The 22903-nt window shown below is 40.0% G+C and overlaps 1 protein-coding gene across 3 annotated transcripts in view; it reads right to left on the bottom strand.

Annotated features, from left to right (window-relative positions):
- Positions 1-22903, bottom strand: part of mdga1 (MAM domain containing glycosylphosphatidylinositol anchor 1) — a 185554-nt gene that overhangs the window by 136405 nt on the left and 26246 nt on the right. The window contains exon 1 of one of the 3 annotated variants that reach the window (XM_086025949.1): positions 7866-8112. The exons of the other annotated variants lie outside the window; for them this stretch is intronic. Coding sequence (XP_085882075.1) covers positions 7866-7932 — 67 coding nt within the window. The 5' untranslated portion in view covers positions 7933-8112. Of the gene's footprint in view, positions 1-7865; positions 8113-22903 lie in introns of those variants that run through there. 3 annotated transcript variants of the gene reach the window in all.

Raw genomic sequence — 22903 nt, 5'->3', positions numbered from 1 at the left:
GAAAAATTCCTTGTGCATGAGGAGTAGTCGACAATGCAGCGGCGGGCAATCCAGGTGAAGTGGGCGTAAGGAAGGAGGTATGAAGAAAGGATTTGGAAGAAGTCCAGAGCAGGAATTTAAGGCTGGACTTGGAGCGTGAGTGGCTGGGGGAGAAAGAGGGATTGGGAAGTTAAAAAAAATTCAGTAGCATTGGGAAAGTGTTTGAAAGTTGTTGTTTTTTAATGCATCTGAACAGAAATACCAAATGATCTATAATCTAGGATTTTAATACAGTGGAACGAAGCACGGTGGTCGACTGGTTAGCACGTCCGCCTCACAGTTCATAGGTCGTGGGTTCGATCCCGGCTCCGGCCTCCCTGTGTGGAGTTTTTATGTTCTCCCCGTGCCTGCGTGGGTTTCTACTCCGGTTTCCTCCCACATTCCAAAAACATACATGGTAAATTGGTTGGACACTCTAAATTGCCCATAAGTGTGATTGTGAGTGCGGATGTTTGTCTCTGTGTGCCCTGCGATTGGCTGGCAACCAATTCAGGGTGTCCCCTGCCTACTGCCTGAAGACAGCTGGGATAGGCTCCAGCAATCCCCTTGTGAGGATAAGCGGTGTAGATAATGGATGAATGGATGGAACGAATCAAAGGCGGGATACAATTTGTTCCAGGACACAGGTCACTCTCTAATTTGTTTGGATTCATGAAAAAAGAACTCTACTACCATCGGCCATTTTTTAATTAAGAAAATCAATAGAAGCCTGCAATAGAATACACATTTCTGAAATTTCACAGACTAGTTTAAAAAAAGCCTGGTACAATTTTACACTGTAGAAAAGACATACAGAAATTGCTTTTGATCCATAGTCCAAAATGACTTCAAGTTCCTGTTTCTCGGCAATTGTTCAACAGACCAACAGTGAATCTAAACCTGTCAAGCCTTGAGGGCTAAACACAAAACATCCATCCATCCATTATCCAAACTGCTTCTCCTCACAAGGTTCGGGGACGTGCTGGAGCCTATCCCAGCTGTCATCGGGCAGTACGCGGGGTACACCCTGAATCGGTTGCCAGCCAATCGCAGGGCACACAGAGACAAACAAACATTCACACCCAGGACCTATTTAGAGCGACCAATCAACCTACCATGCAAGTTTTGTGAATGATCGAGGAAACCGGAGTACCCGGAGAAAACCCACGCATGCAAGGGAAGAACATGCAAAGTTCACATAGGAAGGCCGGGGGCAGATTCGAACCCACGACCTCTGTACTGTGAGGCAAACGTGCTAAGCAGTAGGCCACCGTTCCACCGAACATGTGTCATGTGTGAATGCTGCTAAAACTCAAAGTGTTTGAAAATGTTCATTCGGATTATCCAAGTTTAATCGAAATACTTAAATAATAGAACCGTGCAGTTGCTATCAGATATGGATTTGGCATGTCAGCTTCCGATACTATCTATCCATTTTCTATAGCACTTCTAATCATTTGGGTTGTTGTTGAGGCTATCCTATCTGGCTATAGACAGTGTACACACTGGAATGTTGAATAGCCAATTGGATGCAAACTCCACACTGGAATGCCGGAGCAGTGTTTCAAAACTCAGTCCTCAGAAATGTGAGGCAGATGTTGAGATGTGATGCCCTGACCTGACATCAACTAATGAGTACATTTGTTCAAATTATGAACATTATACAACAAGGTGTTTTTTTTCAGTTTTCTTTTCTCTAAAAAATGAACAATGTGTTTTTCAAACTAAGCACTTCATCAAAAGAAATACAGAAAGACGCCAAAGGCAATGAACATCGCCTTGGCAGAGGCAATGAAATTGATAAAAAGAGGCAAGAGTGGGTCGGTCAAAGTGAAAAAAAACCCCACCAGGTCTCAATTCAATAAAGTTGAAGAGAATTACGAGCAGGCATTAATGTAATGGGAAACACAATGGCCTATATGAGCATGTCAACACAGCTCAACTTTGGATATTAATATTAGTCTCACACATATACTGGAGTCACTTATTAATTGATGAACGGTGCATTGTTAATGTGTCACACTCCTCGCTCCTGCCTCGCACATCTTTTTTAGCTGCTATCAGGTCCTAATGAAGAGCTGCCTCTACCTCGAGGTGGGATTTAACCAGCGTGGCACGTCATGGTTGTTGACATGTAACAACAGATTGACGATAGATGACGGACGGATAAAGAGTTTTGCATCATTCAATCACTGCGCGATTAGAAAATGGAAATTAGAGACAATGTGGTAGGCAGCTTTAAATTTGAAAAAAAAAAAGAAAAATCATTTTAGTGTACGGTTTTGGATGACCAGATTGTATCCCGCTGGGCATCGAGAGATTTTTGTTTGATGAGTCCAACACAATCCTGTTTAAATAAGATCAGTATAAATGAACCTTTTAAGTGTTGTCAGAACTTAATGAAAATAGAAGAAAAACATCTCACATTTTTTTACATGTCGCCTGTGATGTATAATTCCGTTGGATATCTGAAAAGGAAATGTAGATATCTGTAATTTCAGTTCGAGATATCTAGAATTTGATTGTGAATAGTCATCATGCCAGTTTAAGATATCTTTGATTTACCTCAATTTCTTTTTCATTTTCCAGATAATCTCAATCCAAATTTTAACCAGGCAAAACTATGTTGTAGATATCTTGAAATAGAATTATGAATAGTCACAACCATATAATAAATACCATACATATGCTGTACTGCTGTATATACATGATGGCAAAAGTGATATCATTTGTACTAGGTAAAATTAATTACATTACAGGTATGTTGTTGTTATGTTATTATTACTTCTTACAATAGTCAAAACTGAATTTCAGATACCTCTGTTGTGTTGACGAGGCACAATCACATTAAATATATCGCAAATTAAACTTCCAACTAATCAAAATGCAATTATAATTAGTCAGAACGACGGATTTTCTGTTCTGGACAGTCAAACTTTAACTTGGACGTTAATCAGCTTACAACATCTAGGACTTCTTATGGCTCATGTCTGTATTGTCGAACCTCAGCTAACCTGGAATTATAATAACCCTTAAGGAAAAAAGAAAAATGAAATACTTGATAGTGATGGGAATTCCGGCTCTTGCGGCTCGGCTCACTAAAAAGAGCCGGCTCTTTCGGCCCCCAAACGGCTCTTCGGATTTTTTTGTTGCTTTAATCGATATATTACCAATAATAATGTAATATTATGCACAAAATTAATTAATAATTAATTTAAAAAATGTATTATATTACTATATTATAATATACTTTATTTGTTCACTCTAGAGTGCACTTTTAACTAATTTAAACTGTTAGCTTTTTTTACTAAGCAACTTTAAAGTCTCGCAACACAGAATCCCTGGAAAACACACGACACAACAAAATGTGAATTAAAAATATTTACTTTTTAGTGCAACAACAAATAAACTATGAAACACAAGAATAAACTTGAAGCTTTTTTTACGTAACAAATGTAAAGTGAATTGACAGGATCCCTGAAAAACATAATCAGCAATCTCTAATAGAGCCATCAATATAATTAAAATGAGTCCAAATTTTGCTCCTTTTCCTGCTTTGACTCCTTTCTTTTTTACTTTCTTTCTTTTTGTCCTCCATGTTGCTCTCTCCCTCCTCTCTTGACCCGTTCGTGTGATCACTGTGCTGTGTACCAGGCTGTACTTGTCTGTATTTAGTTCCCCGCTTTCTTTCAGTCCTCGTTGGTTCGTTTTGCTTTGTCACTTGTCAAAGTCAAGTCCAGTCCAGCCCAGTCATAGTCCTCGTCCTAGTTTTTGTTTAGGTCCTTGTTGTTTTTGGACGCCTCCTGCGTTTGGGTCCTCCTCCACGATAACCATGATAAAAATTGATGGACTAAAATCTCCCACCAAATATGAGAACAAAAAAAAAAAAGAGTTGGCTGCTGTTTGCAATTAATTTTCGGAGTGCTGAGAAGGACGATGAAAAACAGGTTATGATCAACTCTCAAAAGCCTCTTGTACATAACGTCCAACTCGCGTGCCCATGTGACACATGTAGCACACTTGTAAGTGACTACTTTCTATGAGCAGACTATATAAAAAAAAAATCCAGAGCAAAGATGCATCTGGCACACCCTGTTGGCTTCAAAATATATCTGAAGTGTTTTTCTGAGCTCATTTCTCGCCAGACAGACGACGCAAGTTGACCACATTTGGAATACAAACAGTGGAATGCACTCTGTGGCTGAATGTATTACAAAGCCAGTGATTCTTTGACAATGTGTTATTTAACAGCAGATTAAAAATTCACCAACAGCTGAGAGCAGTCAGACTCAAAAGCCCAGATCTGATGTTGGTGCGTTGTATAGTAAGGCGTAAGATTTCCGAAACAAGACAGAAGATGGAGAAAATAAAACGAAGGAAAGCATTAGATTTGTGGCAACATGAAATATCGGGAAAAAAGAAGGAGCAAGTGAAATAGCAATGGACAATTCATAACTGAATAATCAACCCACAGTACCGATGTACTGAACACTGACATTATATAGAACGAACATTAAGATACATGTCCGTATTAAAGAATTTATTTACTGTGTTTCCTCGCTGTGCGCTAATTCATCCACTTAATAAATAAAAAATAAATAAATAAACCACTCACTCCAAACACATAGCTACACAATGATTCAATTCGGGACAAACACAACCAAATGGCAAACAAATTTGCATTTTCCATTCCCAGTGTGCACAGGGTCATATGCTTAGATGAATTTCATGTGAAAGAAATGAAGAGTCCTGACCTCAACCCCACCAAATTCCATTTGGGTATCTGGTAAACGTCTCGGTTCTTTTATCCAGACAGTATAGTGAAGCCAATTTCATAGCATCCAGTGTATTAGATTTAGAGTAAAACTACAATTCAATAGAAGATATTCAATGGAACCATTTGTCAAGTGACTGCTATGTTCTCATGTGCGTCGTCTAGAATGTAGATTACTTCAATGAAGTATAATCTTGCTGCACAGTGACAGGATGTCATCAATCTGTCAACTGAGGTCTCGCGTGAATTTATCCAAACCGATATAATCTCCAAACCCGTTTTACAAGACTAGAACGAAATTGAGAAAATAATGGATTTCTGGAGGGAAACAGTTCGTTCTCGTTGTCTGCCAAAAAGTAAAATTACCACTTGATGATGGATTGTGTCCCAGCAGTTTCATTGATCGTGTCAAGTTTTTACTTTTACGGCTTAACTACAACTAAATGCTGTTGTAAAACCCCTTAAACAAATTGTGAAAGTCCAAATGTCAGTCATATCCTGGTTGTTTTATTTCAATGCCATTGTGGTGATGTATAAATGCAGAATTATTGGGGGGAAAAAAGACGGAAAAACATAACAGAAAAACGGTTGTAAAACACTAACACGTAAATCAAATATGGATGCATGCTGGCCACAGCATTGGGTACACCTGTGCAATCTAAGGACATCTGATAAAAAAAAGATCAATTTTGATGGGCGTACTCTGGCATACGTGTAAATCACAAGTAAGGCTTAAACCGTAACCTTCAAGTCTCAAGCAAGTCCCAAAGTTACTGTGCGTGTGTGTGTGTGTGTGTGAGGGGGGGGATCAAGCAAGTCAGGTCGAGTCGCAACCAATTTTCACAATTTTCTAGCAAGTCGACTCAAGTCATTACTTGGTTTAAACAAGTTGGAAGTCAAGTCACAAAATCTTGCTCAGTCACAACATATGTTGCCGTGAAACTAAACATGTTTTTTCACTGATCATACTACAAAAAAGTACATTGCCTCCACAAATTAAATGAGCATTTACATCTCGAAAAACGGAACAAAAAATACTTAAAAGTATGAAATGACATGAATGCACATTATTTGGTAGAACGCTTTTTTTTTTACTAATATTTAGAAGAGTGTCGCAGTGTTAACATGATAAATATTGAAATCCAGTACTCCCTCAAGTTTAAAACATTCATAAATCAAGGTAACTTTTTCCACTGAAATGAATGGAAATGCAATATAAAGTCATTTCCCAGCCCCCAAATTGACATTTTACTATATTTTTATAGTTTTTTTCCAGGTTGGCATGAACAAAACCAAAAAAAAAAGTTTCCTTCTTTCTTGGGACTCGACTCAAGTCCAATGACCTTTGTACCACATCTCTGCGCTGTATGGCACATATTTAGACGACAACTGGAGACACACAGAGACATTATTAATTATTCCTCTGGGTGTTGTTTTACCACACAAATCCAAAACCATCAGGCCCTTTGAGCTCTCATCTTGTCATCCAAGTAGCTCTGTAGTTTCACTCTCCGCCTTGGTAAAAGCTGCATGTGTCTGTATGCGCGTGTGTGTGTGGATAACATAACTGGCTCGTTTGAAGTCTCCTTTCTCCTGTTGTTGTCAAACAACTACAAGAGGAAGAAGATTGTTGAAAGCAAGAAAAGTGTCTCCTAATTGACAGCGTGGAAAGAAGATGGAAGCAAATAGGTGACCTGACTGACTTAAAAGTGATGCAGCGGCACAACAAGGGGGAGGTGATTCATACAGACAATAGCTAATCCACTCATCAGTCATTTCTTTAAGTATGACTGCCCAATATGATGAGAGTCTCTACAAGAATTGTGTCAAAAATTCTTCCTTAACCAAAAAATAATGCTCACTTTTGAATGACCCAATCAGGGAGCTACTACTGCATTTCCACAAATAGTGGTGGGGGTGTATATTTATTGAGCTGCATATTGAAGGTGTTTTTGGAGCAACATGAAACAATGTTATCCGAATATTCCATATCTCATTAACAACGTTCTGTAAGAATCCACACTTTAATTCACCTGAGAAAGTGTTGGTTTGGTGCTGCTTTTTTGGTTAGCAACCAAGGTTCTATAGACACAGAAAGGTTAGTTCGAAGCAGGGGCGGAGCCAGAACGTGGCTAATGGGTGGGACTGGAAAAATCAGGGTGGGCCTGAATATTTCCCTCACTGAGCACAATCTTCCTGTCCCGACACATCATATATTCAAATAAAATGACAAACTGAATAATATAAAGTTCAGATCTTCCTTAGACAACCACAATTATGCCATTCTTAATATTCAATACAATAAAAAAAAAAAAAACACAACGAAATAACAAATTCAAAAATAATTTCATAATAATTTACAAAAAATCTTCAAGTATATTTTTTTCATGAATCTTACTGGGTGGGCAGTCTGTCAATCTGGGCGTGGGCCCACCCATATCTCCGCCCCTGGTTTGAAGTCTCTGAAACGATATAATTAGTTGAAACACATTTTGTTTTTCTAATGGGTAAAGGAAGGCAACTATTCAAGTTTTCACTTGTAGTACAGCTGTAAGACATTGCTGATGTTTATTTTGTTCGTTGTAGCACATGTAGCTAAAAAGGTAATTATAGTGTTGAATACATTTTGGCAAAATACTCTTCTCTGCTCAGGGGTGTTGTGTCAAGCAGGGCCGCCTTTACCTACTCATAGGCCCCGGGGCTAACCATCAAATATAGATCAGATCAGCATGCATATGCATTTTGTAATTTTTAACAAATAGAATAGCCAACATATCAAAAGGTCCACACACTATAGGTTTTATAAAGCAATGGTGAATTTCCCAATCACTTCTATGAATTAAAAAAAAAAAAATGATATTCTAATGGCGTGGCGGAGGCCGCGGGCCAGCGTTTGCCTAGCCTGTCGGGGTGGCCGTCCGCCCGCCAGCCAGCCTAGGCTCCGAGGCAGCCTGCATGGTTGATCCTTGCTAGTATGCCTGACTAAAACCTTAAAGCACTGCAATTCTAAGTCCACACGGCCCATAAACACCCAGACTTTGTAAACTTCAGAGACAACTTGGCAAAGACTCACCAGTGCATCTGCCTTTGTTGAAAAAGCACTCCTGGTGCATCTTTGATATTCCAACCAGTCCACTCATTATGTCCTTTTTATTAAAGTGAGATGTGTGTTCAATAGGACAGAATATTGACTAATTAAGTGTCGCTGGCTACCGTCCTTTCATCTTGCCTGCATAAAGAAATGCGCACAGGGATTAGACACGTGACGTCCGAAGCACTGTCACGGAACTTCCTGTACATGGCTGAAAATTTTCATAGTATATGTGTATATGGGTGTGTGATTGGTCCGCGGATGCCATGATGACATGATTGACTGACAAATAAACAAATGACAGAATAATGTGGAATTTAATGCCTTCCGATAGGCCCCCTAGAGCACGCTTCGTGTACTGCAGCAGCAAGTGAGCACAGAATCGCCTGCGGCTTGGTCAACATTTTTTTTTTTTTTTTTTTCAAATTCTGATAGGCCCGCAACTTCTGGAAGTTTAAACCCAGGTAAGCCCATTCGTTGGTAAGTGCGGCTCTGGTACTGTCAAGGTTAGAATAGGCCATGGCAACACTGCGGAATGAGAATGAGAGAATAGGAGGTAAGGCAGTAAGGCACCATGTTCTATATTATTGCCTCACACATCACAGGTCAGTGAGCAGAAAACTGAATTCTGCATCCAGCTAGAACCAACACAGAGAAGGTGCGGTAGCACAAACAAATTAAATAGAAGGTGAAAGAAAGGAATGAAATGAACGTTGCCAGAGATTCGCCTAGAGAAAACTAGTAGACTGGGAGATAGAGACACAGGGCATCAGAGAGAGAGAGAGAGAGAGCGACAAAAAGTGGGGAGAGCGATGTGCTGTCAGTCAGTAAAATGCCACCCAGCCTGTCACATATCTCTACAATATTAATTACACCGTGCCACACTCCTGAATAATGGAAGAGTGCTATTTAACCAAACTGAATTATTTAGCAGCTGCTTGGCCTCGTGTATATAACGGGATCAATAAGCAGCGAGCACAGGTAATAAAATTCCAAAGGAAACGCGAAAGGGGGAGGTGGGGCTCACCTGCCTTTCCATCCAGAAAATATGCCTCCATATGTGTGTATGAGTGTTAGCATTTAAAAATATGTAATTGATTAGAACGTTTTAAGCATGTGTCTGAAATTGAGTTAATAGTATATTTGTACTGCTTGTTTTGTGGTCTCCTCAAAAATACTGAGGCATGAAGTCATACAAACAAGAAAATGCTCATTGGTCGGAATCAATGCCTTTTATCTTTACATGGACAACGTGGTGATAATTGAGATCTTTTTAGCGATGGTGAGGAACAGCTTACAGTTTGAATGTGGTTTCCTCTGCCAAATTATGTGAAACATTAAGAATCAGTTTTCAACTCATAATATTCCTGAATTTTTTTTTAAAGGTTGGTTGACACATTAAGGTCGCAAAGGTCCCAACCATTTACATGGTGACAAATGTTCCACATCTGGAAACTATTTAGGCTGCTTATAGTCTTTATATCACTTGTTTTTTGTCTGTGATTTTGGTTGTTACTCCGAATTCATTCAACCTAACCCTCACTAACCTTGCCGAGCCTGCCACGTGGCTGTGTACGCGTTGATAACGGCCACGTACTCGGCCGTACGCGTTTTAACAGTGCCACGTAGCAGGGTTGGCAAGGTTAGTGAATGACAACAGCAAGAGCAAGATGCTGTTTTAGCACCGTGGTCAGAGATGAAGTGGAGACTGACCCCGAGTGACGCTTTTCATCACGAAGACGTGCGTACGTGTGGAGCATATCGCAGCTGTCTTTTGGCGAAAGGCAGACAACACCCCGTACTGGTTGCCAGTCAATCACTGGGCACAAAGGCAACCTTTAAAACCACCATTTACACTATCACAAAGTGGGAACTGAACCTGCACACTGCCTGCACCAAAGTCAGGCGAGTGAACCATTACATCGTCAGTGACTCTCACATTTGAATAACATTCCAGATGCAAGATCAATTGTCTTGAAGTCAGTTGAGAATTGCAAACAAGCATTGGCAAGAATCCTCAGCATTCATAAGCTTTGCTGCCTGTTGTCAGCACAAATACACTCTGGCGCACACGGGAGGGACCACAAAAGAATCTGTGTAGCTATAGGTCAACACTAAATAACCCCATTGGAGTCTGTTTTGCTAGGGAAGAAAAGGGTTGACATTGACCTTCAATTAAATGCATAACTGTAGTCAACAATGTATGAGCATATTTGTGTACATTTGTTAACAAAGGCAAAGTGTGTGTGCGTGCGTGTGTGTGTTTGTGTTGGCTGCACGCGGCAATTCTCTTTACGATTGATCAAAACTGCCATGCTCACCTCCCTGGGCAAAGGATGTAAGCAAAAAGTTAAAAGACCTAATTTGGGAATAAATCACATAGTAAATAATAAGAGTTTGTGTTGTCCGCGATGTAGCTCAGGGGGGTTGGTAGGGAAAGATTTACTCTTCAGTGCCACAAATGGCCAAAGAGGAACGTGCCTTTAAGGCTGTGGGGCTAAGTCCATCTTTAGTATCTGATTGTAAATTGATCCCCCCGTCGTGTCTCTTAAACTCTTTTCCTCAACAACGGCATTGAAAACACATTTGCAGGCTATCAGGTCTGTTCTAGCGAAGGAAGTTTTGATCATTCATTTGAACAAAGTTGCGATTTAGGCATAATCATATCCAGTTGGGACATTTTAAAAAGTTCTGTATGCACACTGAAGGTAACGTGGAACTAATGCTTGGACACTCAATAAAATAGCCTCATACAGAGAGGCAACAGCATGCAAGATGGTGTCGTGCATATAATGAAGCTTATTATCCCCTTAGTTGTGTATGCAATCGTGAACAGTGTTCAGGTTTTCCAACCCAACAGAATGGGATTCAAATCCAGATTGAGGCCACTCCTCCTCGGACTTCTGTGAAAATTGCTGTCGGAAGCAGGATGGTTTGCTGTCAGTCCATCAGTGGTGTGGCCAGATCGAAAAACCTTCTGTTCAGGTGAGCCCTATATGATCGACTTTGGAGATGAATAAGACAATTGGAAAGAGTGAGACACGGACTCACTCGCGGAAGAACGAGGTTGTAAGACAGAACACGCCGTCAAAACAGTTGTATGCCATCATGCTAACATGCTATGTGTCATAGGTCAAGGTATACTTTTTCCCAAGTAGGCAAGGACTAACTCAAGTTTCGTGAAAGTTGGTGTCATTAGTGGGGTGGTTGGACATGTTTCCCACTCAATATACCCAAGTTCAAACAGGAAACACGATTAAAAAAAAAAAAAAAAAAAAAGTGTTTCCTGACTGAAGCAGATTGAAGAAGAGAGGAGGTAGAATGTGATGAGAAGGAAGTAAAAGAGGAGGAAATGAGTTGCCGGACAGGAAGTGAAGCAGCGGCAACAGCGGAGACGAGGATTAAAAATGGGCAGGACAAGAGAGAAGAGCAAGATATATAGTTTGGGTTGAAGTGAATGATGAAATCATGGAGAAAAGACTGAGGTACAAGTTATTTTTATAAGAGCGCGATCAAGAATCTACAGATGTTGAAGTAAATTGCAGTTAACGAGGAGGGCGGCTACAGCGACCCTGCGATTCATGTTTGCACTTAAAATGCACTCAATGGAGGCGGACTAGTGCAGGGGAAATATTCACACTTTTGCATGCATAATATTTGCTCAAAAATAATACCGTTTAATGTACATGCTCGCGTGAGCACCTATAAACAACGTATGGAGAAATGAATGCCCACATTGCCTCACAGGCACACAATGTTTAGTATTCTCCCTTGGAATGAGCGCCAGCTCCATCCGGCTTCCTCTCAGGAAAACACAGCCTTCACCGAGATCGTTTTCTCAGAGTGAGCGGCCGTTAATTTAAGAATAAAAGCGTAGTTCCCAGCGGCGCTTGGAGCCACAACAAATCTTACGCATATGGCTGCATGTCTTTGGAGCCGTGTAAATTGATCGAGAATGAGTTGAAGTGCAGCGTGCTAATGCTTAATGTACCAGAGGCAAGACGCCATCTACCAGCCTTCATTAAATGCTCGCATGCGCCAAATGATGCTCAACTAGTTCCTTAGGTCACTGTGCTGTCCAAAATACATGTAATGCTCTTCCAGTAATATAGTTAATTAGCTTATTAAATCCTCTGATGAAACTGTGTCAGCCATGGAACATTAATTGAGTTTTTCAAGGGATTTGTCTCAGAATCTGCTCAGTTGCCCTGATCTTGCCCTTTTGATTTTTGTTGTTGTTGTTGTTGTTGTTGTATTTTATTTTTTTTTTTTTAGTCATATGGCACAACATTTGTAATCAGTGGTTTTCTGCTAACCTAATTGTACGGAAATGGGCACGCACTAAAAAATAAGGACACTGAAGTCATACACTTCGCATTTCAATCTACATTTTCAGGAAAAAAAAATCAGACCCAAAAATGTCTTTTTTTTAATAAACAGTTGTTACGTCATGTGAGGGGAATCATACATGTTGTTATTTGATTTACTGATTTACTAGGTGATGGCTAAACTTTTTTACTACAGTTGAATTAGTTAAAGAGGAAGTCAGGTCAAGAATTTTCTTTTCAATATGTTCTATGCGGCCCCACTACTCTAAACACAGCATTCTGATTAATATTGCGGTTGTGGAATATGATTTAAGCAGTAAAATCCACCCAATTTTATCCAGCTCAGCCTTTTTGATACTTGCTGTCGACTGAAAATGACATCACAGTTGCTCAGGGCTCAGGTAACGACCAATCACAGCTCACCTGTTCTCTGAGTTTTGTCACGTGACATTCGCAAGCTGTAATAAAAATGTTTGACTTGAGTTTGTCTTTAAAATGTCATCAAATGTGATGCGTGATTTGTATCTGTGACACCATTCACCTTCACATTATGCCTTGGCCATTAAAATTACGACTGTGACTCTTAGCGTTATCACGTTTTAAAACGAACAGTGGTATGGTGACACATGGCGAACACATCTGCCTCACACTGCTGCCCTTCGGAGTTCGAATCTCAGCTCTGGCCTTCCTGGATGGAGGGTTTGTTTTCTCCAGGTACTTCCTTTCCCACTCTAAAAACATGCATGTTCAGTGAAACCTAAAATTGTCCTTGACAATCCAGCATGGTATCAATGTGAAGGTTGGCACGATAAAAAAAATATCCAAGCGACGCGGCCAAATGCGACCAAAGTGGACCATTGTGAAAAAATTACTGTTACTGACCGCGATTGAGCACTGCACATCTACCACTGAAATTAAACAGAAAAGCTGACTTTGTAAAAGATTTTGGGGCTCCTCATACAACATGCTATACCCTATCATATTTTATTGAACCATAAAAACATGGTGTGATTGTCATTGCCTCACAGAAAAGAAAAGGTTATGATAAAGAAAAGAGTGAGATATTTTGAGAGATTGTTGGCATTGAGCGATTGCCCCATTCACTGACTGCACCCGTGCATTTTAGTGACAGAGACTCTCCATGCTTTGCTTTCAAGCCACAGGTAAATATGACATTTTATAAATACAGTTGACTATTATTGTAAAACGCATTTAAAACACAATTCGCACAAAACACAATTCAGTCCGTTTTTTCCGTGTCACTCTGTGTAGCAGGTCTGTCTAAGGGCAACGAAGACAACAGAGGGAAACTGAAGATTGCAAGTCAGCTGGCTCATCTCGCTCTCCCTCTTCTATCCCTTTTGTAGCTGGAGAGGCCCGTCCAGGAAAGCTCTGAAAAGCTCCGACTTTGTCCTTGAAAGCCTCATAGCATTTCAAACGCACACGAATGCAATGCTGCCTTTGAAAAATAAGTTCCAGGTCATACTAATTGGAAATTAAACATTTAGTGTAAAGGATATTACATTTCAATACTCAAGAACTAACACGCTAAGTCCCCCTCCACACACACACGCACACAGACACGCACACAAGCCTACGCAATGCTAACTGTTTTAAATCTAGTGTAGCTTTCATTTTTGGAGGACTTATCCTGTGATTGAGTTCCATTTGGAGTGTTAATTAATCAGCAGAGCTGCTTTGTACTGAAAATAAATGATGGTTGAATTTACTAAATTTTATTTTGCCAAGTGGTTACACAAAACAAAATCATCTTTTACATCTTTGAAGTAGATGTATAATCTGCTTAAAAAATCTCTCTGCATTCAGATGTTTTCATTTTGTGCAACCACTTGCTAAAATAAAGGTGAGTAAATGATGCACAGCATTTTTTTTTCAGTGTGCATTCAGTTTGGTCAAGACTACACCCGTGTGTATAGCCAGAACTTAAAGGTATACATTAAAGCCGTAGGAAGAAACAGTTGATAGGAAGCTAAAGATGTCAAGGCCACAAAACAATCATTCACCAAACACTATACTCGAAGCTAGCAGCAACACAATACTGACCCTTTCCCACTGCCTGGGACCAACACTTCTTGCCACAGCCTTGCTTACTATCGATGAATTTCTATTGGCAAAAGCAAGTACAACCAGGTACTGCTAAATTAACTTTCGCTCCTTATTCTACTCCAATTTTTGTTTTTTGTTTTAGTGTGTCTTCTCCTAACTCATGCATTCAATGCGGCATGGTGTTGGCAGTTTTATCACATTACTATTTTGAAGTGGAAAATCTGCAGTATTGTGAGAGTTGTCCTTGGTGGTCCAGTATTAAAGTAGGCGATCCGGGCTCACCAGAGCAATAATATTGTATACAATTGTATACCTTTACAATTGGTCTGAAGGTGTTAATTTGAGGTCAAATTACAGTCGGCCTACACTGAAAACAGTTTCTGTTGAATTTGATCAATTTTATTTTGTCAAGTGGTTGCACGAAATATAATCATCTGGATTAAGATACATTTTTAAGTACACTTTACATCTACTAAATAATATAATCATCTGGTTTAAGATACATTTTTTAAGTAGACAATATATCTACTCATTTTATTTTGTGCAAGCACTTGAGGAAATAACAGTGAGTAAATTCAAAACACCATTTTTTTTCAGTGTACAGTGTTTCCTCGGATCAACTCCCAGTCATGGGGTTCGGGATTTGAATCGCCGCTCCGGCCTTCTAAGTGGAGTTTGTTCCCTTCACATTCAAAGACACACATTATTGTTTACAGTATCTAAAGACTCCAAATTGTCCATAGCTGTAAAAGTAAGTGAAAATGGTTGCTTGACTTTCATGTGCCCAGTGATTGGATGGCGACCAGTCCAGGGTGTACACTGCCTCTTGCCCAAAATCAGATGGCATAGACCCCAGCTGACACACAACTGTCATCATCCACAATGTTTCTGCCCCCGTAGCATGATCACTAACTTTCCCTGCGTCACTGTTGCCATACCAATGAGCCAGACTTGTGAATATCAAAGTCACTGGCACAAGAGGCACATGGCTCCCACACTCGGGGCTCACTCGTCTGACAAATGGTGTAATTTAAGACCGGCTTAGGTCCACTCTTAAAGCCCCGGTTGTGTTATTTGCACGGATTCAAGGCAAACACTGACTTAGTGCCAACCACACGCTCCTAACATCTTTCTAAATATTCCCAAAGACCTCATAAAATGGCCATTTCTTGCCTTATTGGTGAATTAAATATATTTACACTGCAATATAGCACAACTCTCCTCACACCTGTTTCCAAATTTCCAAATGCGCAATCTTGTCTTGTAGAAAGTTTAGGTCAGATAAAAACATGACACTACACACACCAAGTCCAATAACAATAATAATAATAAGTAAATCTGTTTCTCATAGTTACTCCTAACACATTGCACTATAATGACTAAAAACAACAGCACTGAGTGTAGAATGCAGCCTACAAGTAGCGCTCCGTACAGTACCTACTGTATTTCGCAACATACTGTAAATGCTGTATTAATCCATTAAGCATTTTACAGGAGTAACTATATTAAGTAATCAATATTTTAAATATAATATTAATGCTTATCAATATATTCTGCTTACAAAGATTGAAAATAAATTATGCTTCGACCTCCCGAGCGAGCATATCAGTCTCCTCCTTGTTGAAGTTAGGGTTTCTTCCACCTTTTGCCGCATGACGAGACTTTCTACGTGAGTCAGGTGTGCCACATTTGAAGAGATGAAAAGAAGCCGCTTGATCGATGGATTGATTGATTGATTAATTAGAAACGGTTGCACTTGGCTGTGGGCGGCACAGTTGCCATCTGCTTTGCACATCCGCCTCACAGTACAGAGGGGTTCCAATCCGGGCTCCGGCCTTCCTGTGTGGAATGTTCTCCCAATGCCAGTGTGGGTTTTCTCCGGGTACTCCAGTTTCCTCCCACATTCCAAAAAAATGCATGGTAGGTAAATTGAACACACTAAAATTGTCCCTAGGTGTGATTGTGAGTGTGACTGTTTGTTTGTCTGTGTGTGCCCTGCGATTGGCAGGCAAGCAATTCAAGGTGTACCCCGCCTACTGCCCACTGAGAGCTGGGATAGGCTCCAGCACGCCCACGACCCTAGTGAGGATAAGTGGTTTGGATAATGCATGGATGGATGGATGGATGGATGGATGTAGTCGGCTGTGTAGATGCCCAAATTACGCAGACAGCGTTTGTCTAACTGCGCCCAGCTGCATTGGTCGACGAAATTGCCAAGACTTTGTCTGGCCCCACCCCACACATTTGTGCCGGAACGAAAGTAGGGCCCTATGTCTAATCTAAATATATCAATTACATTAAGAATAAAAAATAATGTGTGTTCATTCAAGATTTGAAAACAAAAGATCTTAAGATGAACTAAAAAAAATGTACAGGGAGCGAGAACTGGAGTTATGTGCCCCCTCCTACGAGCTCCAGTTAGGAGGCAAGCAGCAGCATTTTGGACCAACTAGAGACACTTGAGGGAGGACTGGCTGACTCCAAAATAAAATGCATTACAGTAATCCAGCCGAGATGTAACAAAGGCATGGATTACTGTTTCTATTTGCTGTTGTGAAAGGAGGGACTTGACTTTAGTCAGCTGCCTACATTTTTTTTTAAAAAGCTGAGTTTAACAACAGCACGAATTCAAACACTCATCACTGTCTAATTTAAAACCCAAATTCGAGACTGTTGACTTCAGGTAAGTGGCCACGGGGCCCATCAACATACATGTACCTATCCTGAATTTTTCATTGATTATAGTAATTTAATAAACAAAGAGTAGCTACAATGCAATGAAGAACAGGCCAAAAACACTCAACACCCCAAGCAGACTTGACACAAATTTCACAGCCTGTGTCTGAAGACAGAAATCTTCATTAACGTGTGTGTGGTTCTTCTCACATTTAGAACAACACTCTGGTTTACTAGAGCATTACTTTCAGTCTTGTTGTTAGCCTGGGCCAGCCTCACGCTCAATGTGCTAAATTATTCACATTCAATTCAGTTCCCCCATCAAACGATCAGCAAATAGTCAAGTTCACACGTTTAAGGAATGTTCGAGTTTGGGTAAGTATGGTGATTTTTATTGAGAGTAATTTGAGCAAAAATATATGCGTTAACAAAAAAATGCATGTGTGTTTTTGTGGTTGTGGATCTAATAGCTTTTGGTTTTCCTCCTCGTGCCTTTGCTGGCTGTTTAAGCACAATGCACAGATGAATAATGAGGCTATTACAACCACAGCGGACCACAGAGAATCGTCTGCTCCTGTTCCATTGTGTGTGTTTGTGTGTGTATATGGGAGTGTGTTTGTGTGTGATTTTGTAATGCGTGTGAGAGAGTTTGTACAGTAAGCCTGTGTGTGTCCTCATAGTCAATATGGCTGATGGATCCTTGCTCTACATTTTCCTCCTATGAAACACTCTTGCTGGTACACTGGGTGTAATTCATTATTCAGTTTATGGAATGACTCCTGCGGGGAAATTATTCAGTAGTGAGTGTGTGCGTGTGTTTACACCTAATGTTTAAAAAAAAAAAAAAAAAAAAAAAAAAATCACTCCACACAATCAAGTGTTCATGGGAGCAAATGAGTTACCTAAAATTAGCCCATTGATACATTCCTCCCCCTTAACTTTAAACATTCTATTTGTGATCAACCGCTGACGCAAATCTACAGCTGCCGCAGTAGATACCAAAGCAAGACATTAGAAAGACAAATACATTTTGCTGCCCATTGAAATCGTTCTGGCGTGGGGGTTAGCTGCGGATGTCACACCTCAGTTGGATGCTTTTTTATCATCATCATCATCAAACTTTATTCATTCGCCCAGCGACAGACTGGTGAGCTCCGCCTCTGTCACAAAGTCATTTGGGATCGGCGCCATCTCACCTGTGGCCCAAATGGGGACAAACACTACAGAAAATGGATGGATGGATACAATTTTCTACTCCGCCAATATTGTGATCATTAATTCCAAAAGTGATGCAAGGGTCAGGCTGGAAAAACTCTGACGGCTCATGTAGGGAATTCTCCAAAGACTCTCGTCTCACTAAACAGAACCGGTTGAGCCTTCGAATGTCCCATGAAACCAGCACGGATTTTTCACAACTGACTTCACTTCAATCGTTATCTATTAATGAATTATCATGATTGCAAGCGATCATAAGACCGTCTATAATCAGATACCACTAAGATTAACTTTGCAATAATAATACAATCTTGTAATCAGAGCTGGGCATTCAGTCCCAGGGACGGAACGGTCGGTTGGTCCATCCGCCCTGGACGGACACCATTTTGTGGACGGTCGGACGGTGGACGAGAGCTCTTTAAAAAGGACGGACGGAGCAAGGACAGAGGTAGGTTTTCATCTCTAACCGGGTCAAGTCCCAGTCGACGTGTTGTGTTGGGTTCTTTTAAAAAGCAAGGCTGCCTTGCAACACTGGAGTGCTCTTTTTCATGTGCGTTCCCTCCCTGCATTATTGTTTGCCCCCTAGTGGACGGCCATTTCATTGGTGAGGGAAAAAAAAAACCACAGAAAGCTATGACCCGGTCGGGCGGGGCCACAATTTTTCTGAATAAGGACGGAGGGACGATGACGGAAGGGTACCCAGGTCGTGGACAGAGAACAGACTGGCAAAAAAGGGTCAAATGCCCAGCTCTGCTTGTAATATTGTTCAACACATGAGGTGTATTGGCCTCCTAGTTGGTGACAGCTTCCTCACATTGTTTGGGTGTTTGGTTCACCGTTCAAGGACACGTCAGCGGATATCGTATACACTCTTGTCAAGCGTGCTGACATAAAACGCCAACTATCTGGCAGAATGGAGAAAACGCAATTCACCATTAACATGTCCAATTTATAAGAGGAGATTTATTGTGCTTGCACAGGGCTCCTCGCTTACAATTATTCTCTTGCGGACATTATCGTTAATAAAAGAGATAAATTAAAGATGTCTTGTCAAGCTCAAGGACAACAACAGAGAACAACAGAGAAGCCTGCGCAAAACAACTGAAGGTGGCCGTAGCGCTTTTAAAAGCCCAGCCAGCGCACATGAATCAACACCTTGGCCGACAGCCGACACTCCGGTGAAGAACATTTATATTGCATCAACAAGTTTCAAATCAATTTGGCACCAATAAAAGAACATATTTTCTTGGGCGTGTGTTCAAAGCTGCCAGTGCCAAGCTGAAAATGCAGCAATTCTACAAGTGGGATGAAGATGAAAGTACAGAAAATCCCCAAACATACACGTTACAAGAAATAACACATCCCTCCGGTGGACTATTTATAACTCATACATGGTTTTATCTTTTAATATGAATTATGTTGTGTGTTTCAAGTGAAGCGAAACATTTTCAACACCTTTTTAGCTCTGCAATTTTGTGTTTAACTCAATTTTCAAGAACAATACAATATTTGATGGCTACTTTACACAAATGAACCTATTGTTGTTGTTTTTTTCTGTGGAACCTATCCTCATTTATATATGGTGCCAAAGCCGTGGCTACATAGTAAAGTCGTAATTGGTGTCAAGGAAACATGCTGAAGTGGGACATCGAGACAAGAAAAGCTTTGTATGTCAGGGTTGAGCCAAGTTTAGCCCGTTGTTAGTAGGCGTTCCAAAACGTTACTTTTTTGGAAGGCCACAATTTGACAGTGGACCAAATTCATATAATTTTCATGATTTCCAATGGGAAAAGTGGACTCTAAAATTTAACTAATAGGAATTTGAATTGTTAGTTCTCATATCTCCGACAGGTTATTTTTTAGGTTATCATTTACCTGACATGTGACACTCTGAAGAAGGGGAAAGTTTCTGCCGAAACATGTCAGGTAAATCATAACCTTGTAATTTGTCATTTTAGACATTTTCACATAAAATGAAAATAGCCAAAGTTATTCCACTGTACAAAACTGGGAACAAACATCACCTCACCAATTACAGACCGGTCGCTTTGCTTCCACAGCTGTCAAAAAGATTTTTTAAAAACTGTTCAATAACAGACTGGATATATTTATAGATAAACACAAATTGCTTTGTGATAGTCAATATGGTTTCAGAGCTGGCAGATCAACATTACTTGCAATAACAGAAGCTATTGAAGAAATGGCAACTGCTATTGAGCAGAAAAAGCAAGTATTTATAAATTTAGTGGTTCATTATTATTATAACTAGTTTTATTATCTTTAGTATTATTTTTACCATAGATGAAGAATAGAATACATTAAGAAAAAATGGAGAAGAGGTGGGGTTTACTAAATCTAGAGACTTTTGTTAGGTGCGTTAATTTTTGATTGTTGTTGTTATTTTTGATTTGATTTTATTGTTATTGTAATTATTGTTTCTTTTTTCTCTCTTCATGTTCAAATAAATTATTCATCCATCCATCCATTATCTGTACCGCTTCTCCTCACAAGGGTCGCGGGGCGTGCTGGAGCCTATCCCAGCTGTCTTTGGGCAGTAGGTGGGGGACACCCTGAACTGGTTGCCAGCCAATCGCAGGGCACACAGAGACAAACATCCGCACTCACAATCACACCTAGGGGCAATTTAGAGTATCCAATCAACTTATCATGCATGTTTTTGGAATGTGGGAGGAAACCGGAGTGCCCGGAGAAAACCCACGCAGGCACGGGGAGAACATGCAAACTCCACACAGGGAGGCCGGAGCCGGGATCGAACCCACGACCTCTGAACTGTGAGGCGGACGTGCTAACCAGTCGACCACCGTGCCGCCATAAATTATTCATTCATTCACAATCAAGAGACAGAATTAACTTTATTCCATCATTAACAAATATGAATTTACCCAGCAACCTTGAATGGATGGTCAAAATAAATGGCTCATGTGCTACCATAATATTATGGAGCCTACATATCTGTCTTTTTCACCATAGTAGTTTCCCTGTAGTATAATTCCCAAATCCTTCTTGTCACATACAGTATACACTTATTGCCTTGGATAGGATCACACTAGGCTGTGCACATATACTTGAATAAGTGTATTTGGTTTTAGTCTATTTTGCAGTACTACAAATTGTGCATGTTCTCAGTTAGAATACATTAATATATACTGTATGCATTACAATATGTTCACAATTACAGTTCTTAGAGCAGGGGTGCTCAATACGCCAATCGCGATCTACCTGTCGATCACAAAGGTAGCATTGGTAGATCGCATGACAATAAAAAAAAAAAAAATAGAAGTTCATAGTTAATTGTGTTGTGCAATATTGGCTCATGACACGGTTATGCAAGTTACATATATTGTACATATAAAGAATCCGCAAAATATTTGAAAATAAATATATGTTCTGCATTTTTGTAGCGGGTAGGACCTACCCACTGCAAAAAATCAAATCATACCCTACCCGGTAGGTAGATCATTTTGACTTGGAGTAATTACATGGGGCATCTATCAGGGGAGAAGTGTTTATGTCTTCAGTTGCATAACAAACCAGGCTGCTATTGTTGTGTTGACGAAATTCTGCATGTGCATAAAAGGTTATTAGATTGAGTTTGATTCTTAATGTCATTGCATTTATATACAATGAAATGACATTTGACAGCATTCCTTTTATACGGCAGCAAAAATGAGCTATTAAAAGCAGTGCGGAGTATTTGAAATTGTTCTAATTTAAAAGCTGTGAATTTGAAAATGAAGTTATAAATGTGAAAGAGTACAAGACAATTAACACTAAAACTGTGTAAATTGGATTTGGGAACATGCAACAGCTCTATGAAATATGATATTGTTGGGAGAAAAAGACTTTGTAGAAGTTACAGTTCATGGTGAACATGGAGGCTTCCATAAATTGGTTACAAGGTACTGAGATTGTTAATGTGTCATGATTGTAAAAAAAATATAAAAACAAGGATACGAATACATTTAGCATCTTGGCAAGATGTGAGGAAATGCATGACAAACTAGAAGTGGTCAAAAGATTGTAAACCAAAACAGACAAACTATTCTGCTACAACATTTATATGTGTGCATTTTGAAAACACGGCAATATCTCAACATTCACTCTGCGGATATTGGTTTTGTGGCTACAAATACCTCTTGTACTGTGTCGAGTGTACTGTACTTCTAGTCCAGTCAATGGAATACAGATGTTATGCTCTTTCACATGTTAGTGCCTTTTAATGAGATGGGTGCTTAAACAACATGGTAAATGCACTGTCATATGCATTTTTAATGTGTCCTCTGTCAATACGCTTTAATTACTATGTTCAATGCTCGGCTGTTAATGTTTTATGACAAAGTGGCACGGTCCATTAATGTAAACAAGTTGGTCACCATGTCATTTGCCTTAATTTTAATCATGCCTGCCTACAATAAAAGTCTTCCGAGTCATGTAAATATGCTCACAATCAGTCAAGAAATATAGCAGGAGTTTGAAATGTGTATCAAACTGGTAGACCTTCGCATTAATCAATACCAAAGCAGTACGTAGTTTCAAAAATGGACTGAACACGGGCGAATAAAGCGTAGTGTAATTCTTGATCCGTGGGGTATATTGATGAAAGCATGTCATAGACATGGTATGGGGAAAATGCATATTATGTCTCCTTTCATATGACATGTCATGATTAATATTCTTTACACTACTAATACATGAAAGGCAGTCAGTGAAGCA

Source organism: Filicampus tigris, chromosome 3, assembly GCF_054856515.1.
Source record: "Filicampus tigris isolate MCC_2025a chromosome 3, RoL_Ftig_1.0, whole genome shotgun sequence".
Lineage (NCBI taxonomy): Eukaryota > Metazoa > Chordata > Actinopteri > Syngnathiformes > Syngnathidae > Filicampus > Filicampus tigris.
The sequence above is the reverse complement of the archived record's forward strand: the minus strand, read 5'-3'. Positions and strand labels throughout refer to the sequence as shown.